The sequence below is a fragment of the Crocodylus porosus genome, unplaced genomic scaffold (genome assembly GCF_001723895.1).
Source record: "Crocodylus porosus isolate Cpor-Errol unplaced genomic scaffold, CroPor_comp1, whole genome shotgun sequence".
Taxonomy (NCBI): domain Eukaryota; kingdom Metazoa; phylum Chordata; order Crocodylia; family Crocodylidae; genus Crocodylus; species Crocodylus porosus.
Genome location: NW_017728943.1, coordinates 67,863,075 through 67,867,029, shown reverse-complemented (window position 1 = coordinate 67,867,029; position 3,955 = coordinate 67,863,075). Strand labels below are relative to the sequence as shown.

At 42.1% G+C, this 3,955-nt stretch overlaps 1 protein-coding gene across 2 annotated transcripts in view; it reads right to left on the bottom strand.

Annotated features, from left to right (window-relative positions):
* The window catches only part of MARK1 (microtubule affinity regulating kinase 1), an 82,601-nt gene that overhangs the window by 28,903 nt on the left and 49,743 nt on the right, over positions 1–3,955 (bottom strand). For both annotated transcript variants that reach the window (XM_019549502.1, XM_019549503.1), the window contains 2 exons: positions 3,007–3,106; positions 2,287–2,399 (listed from right to left, as the gene is read on the bottom strand). In XM_019549502.1, the coding sequence (XP_019405047.1) occupies positions 2,287–2,399; positions 3,007–3,106 (213 nt within the window). The remainder of the gene's footprint in view (positions 1–2,286; positions 2,400–3,006; positions 3,107–3,955) is intronic.

Genomic DNA, 3,955 nt, shown 5'->3' with positions numbered 1-3,955 from the left:
ACCTTCCCTGCATGCGACTGGGGGAGGTGGGGGGGAAGCTCGCATCTGGCGGCAAGCCTGAAATTCCAATTGATGAAATTTCTGGTTAGTTAAATGCCAGATAGCAGAAATTTTACTGTAAATATATTTACAGAAATAAATTGAAACCTTACACTGTATTTACTTCCATGCCACATACACCTTTTCCCCCTAAAAATCAGCCCTCTAAAATGGAGGTGGGTGTCTTGGGCAAGGGAGTTTATTTTTCTTTGCTGAAACAAAGGGAGGAACAGAAAAATGTAGATACTTTGCTCTAATGGCAGCTAAAATTGCTGTCATTTCTCGCCGGCCCCAGCAAGCAGAAAGTGTGGAGTTCAATGTTAACCCTCTCACAACCACTAAAGAATCTGCAGTAGCCATTGGCTAACCGCTGTAGCTTCTGCCTGAAATCTCAATTGAACTGGCTCAGGGCATATAAACTGCTGCATGCAGCCTGTAGCATTTTGATGAGATTTTTGGTATGCAAACAAGCCTTTATGATTCACAAGAACTCGAATAAAGAATTATTTGCAATAAAGAAGCAACTGTTATTACTGCCTGGGGCCTAGCTTTGTTGCTGTCCTACCACACCAGAAATTTCTTGCTGCTTCCTCCAGACTGTCTCCTAGATTGCCACTCTTCCTAGCCACTTCTATTTCTAGGAGGGCTAACTTATCCTAAGTCACACAGTGGGTTGCAACTCTGGGGGGGAGGGGATTCTACCTTCTGTCTTTCAAAATCCAAGGTGCACGTCTTATTTGAGTGTGATATGCAAGAAAATATGGAATATACTATCCAGCCTTACGTAAAGTGATATATGAGAGTGCCCTTAGAACAGAATACTCATCTCACTGTAAATAGATGAGTATATGTTAGAATTCTGCACTAGGGACGAAGGGAGATAAGTTGCAACTGGGTTCTCCTCCAAGTTCTGCGTATGCTCACCTCACCTACGCTCTTTTGATCCCTGGTCCAGCATTCATGTGGCATCATAAGTAGAATATAAACTAGGCAAGCCCCACAGTATTAGCTAATTTATAAAAATTTAAGCATTATGTCTTATGTCTAATTAATTGCCATTCTGAAATACTGCCTATGCAAGACAAGCGTGGGTCAATTTCTTTGGTTCTGCATTGCTTTAGAAGCAAGAGGGAAAGCAAAGGAACACAATTATATTAAATATACAACTACTCAAACTGAACAGGATTCATCTCCTTCAAAGTGAATATTTCAGACAGTTTTGTTTGCAAGTTTTTTAAATGAGGCCTGTCAGGACTAGACTCAAAGCCCACTGAAATCATGAAGACTCCAGGCTTTCAACAGACTTTGTATCAGAACCTCAGTAAACCCTTTCACAGTAAGGAAGAATATCTAGACCTCTCTCAATCCCTCAATTTTTAATTGACATAATAGGTAGTGTTGCCTACAGTTAAGTTTGAAAGCAAGTGCTGGGGCACTTTCCAAAACTGCCGAAAGAACTTAAATCCTGAGCTTTTGTGTTATGGCTTTTATCTTCCTTGACCTTTTCTCTAAATACCATTAAACTTAATACCACAACATTTTACTTGTTGAGGCCTGAGAAGAATGGTGAGGACAGGGGTTCCCAATGGTGTAGAGGATGGGACAGATGTGGAGGATGCCGGGGTGGAGGACAGGGAGGCAGTTGGCTGCCAGGCCGTGGCTTCAGCAGGCAGCAGTCACATGCATGTGGGGTTAAAGCTGGGTGGCAGAGCAGACAGCTGTGTGCACCCCATTCCGCTGCCACGACCACACCTGGCAAGGCACTGCTTATATACCAGGCCTCCACCTGGCCAGGCAGGACCCCCCAGTCCTGCTCACGGCTGGGAGCAAGGGATGTGGGTGGGGAAATGGCCAGGGCGGAGGATGGGGAGGCAGCTCTGCTGCTTGCTCCTAGGCAAGGCAACAGAGTCCCTTCTTCCTGGGCAGCCCCAGGTGAGTCCCCTCGGGCTACTGCCTGTGTAGCCCCCTCCCCTGCAGGGTCCCTCGGTGCCCCAACCTGATCCGATCCTCACAACCCTGCCTCCAGACCCTGTAAAAATTAAATTTAAATATGTAAATTAGAACGTTTGTTGGTCCACAGTATAAAGGGTTGGGAACCCCTAGGCTAGGACATTAAAGAACCATCCTCTCTCCCAAGCTAATTTTTAGAGTCTTGTGCAAGGCATAAAAGAGAAAAAAACCTCAATTTTATTTCATCCAATGAGACTTAAAGTTCTAATTGGCAGATATATAGTAGATAACACTTACTTCAGCTGGTTTTCTACCTAGAAGCAGGTAGGTAGCCATGACTTCATCGTACTTTTGGTTTACTAAGGATTCATGGATCTCCTCTCTTGAAAAGCCCATGGTGACCATTATGTCTAAAAGTTAAAAAAAACAACAAAAAAAACACATTTATTCTTGGCAGGAATAATGTTCAAGATTAATCTGCAATTTACAATGAATATAGAAAACCTTAAAGAAGTAACGGATGATTTTAAAACTCAAATGAACCTACATTTCATTTATTGTTCAATGTTAAAATAACTGCAGCTTCACTGGTAGTACTAGAGTGATGTTGGACCCACGATGGTCCTGGAAGCATGCAAGAGGAAAGGATTTTCATGGGTGATTTCTTTTATTGGACAAATTGCATGGTTGAAAAACACTTAGACAAGGTTTTGAATGTAATGTATCCTTCTTCAGGTCTTGCCCACAAAAATCCTTTCTTCTCTTACACAGCTTCATTTTTTTCAGTACCAGTATTCTCTTGAAAATTTTTACCATGTATTCCATTTAATTAAGTATGTATATACATTGGCACAGAACAACGTAAGACTATCCATAAGGAAGGCCACTATAAAAATAAGTTCATTTAAATAAACAGCAGATACATTTCTCTTATATAATAAGGTTTTATGCCAGTCTTCAGAAAATTAAAATAATTTTTTGCAAGGTAATATTTTATCCTTTACTTCCACACAATACCTATTCTTTTGGTGTCATTAAAATCTGGTTCGGGCTCAGTATATGGCTTTAATTCTTCCTCCTCGTGGCCCACATTCATCCACCGATCCTTCATAATTTGCTAAGAAATGAAACAAACCTCAGTTAAATAATTCAATTATTTATGCAATCAACTGGACTCGATCCAAATTCCACTACAGTAAATCACTTCAATGGAAGCTTGATTGATCCCAGTTTAGAAAATACATTTCTTGGTTCCAGCATCAACCAACACAAATCTATGCACATGAGGCAGAAACAAATGCTTGGCCAGCAAGCTAGCCACTGTTACAAAAATGTTCAGTTAAAAGGTGCGACAGGATTCAATCCACAATCCCAACAATTGTGCCTCCTGCCACACTGCACATGCTTGGCAGCTCATGTGATTTTGGGATGGGGAATCAGACCCCAGTTGTGCCCTACCTGCCAGTACAGGGGGAGCTGGTCAGGGATCATAATCCCAGGCTCCCTCTACACTGGTAAACGTGCCAGACAGTCAGCTAATTGTTGTCTGCCTCTGGGGATCCACCAGGCTGGTGCAAGGCTCTAGAGCCAGCTGCTGATCAGTGGCTGGCAGGGACTGCACTGGGTCCCATTTGAGCCCTGGTACAGTCCATCCAGCTACATGTTTATTTTAAGGTGAAATTTCAACCAGCAACAAAAATTACTACACTTTTTTGTGCAAAACACTTTGTGGATGGTTTTGCTTTCTGTTAAACCATTTAACTGCCTGGATGCCTGGCCATGCAACACTTTAAGATGTGACTGACTAGTTAATCATGTCTTAAGAGTAATGTTTTCCAGGGGGATCAGTAGCATGCAAAATTTGTAAAGTAGCTTGGAATATCTTATTATTCTGTGGTTGTAGAGTACCCAGCTACAACTGGATCCTGGACCATAAGCAGGGCTCCTTGCTACTATCCTAAAAAAC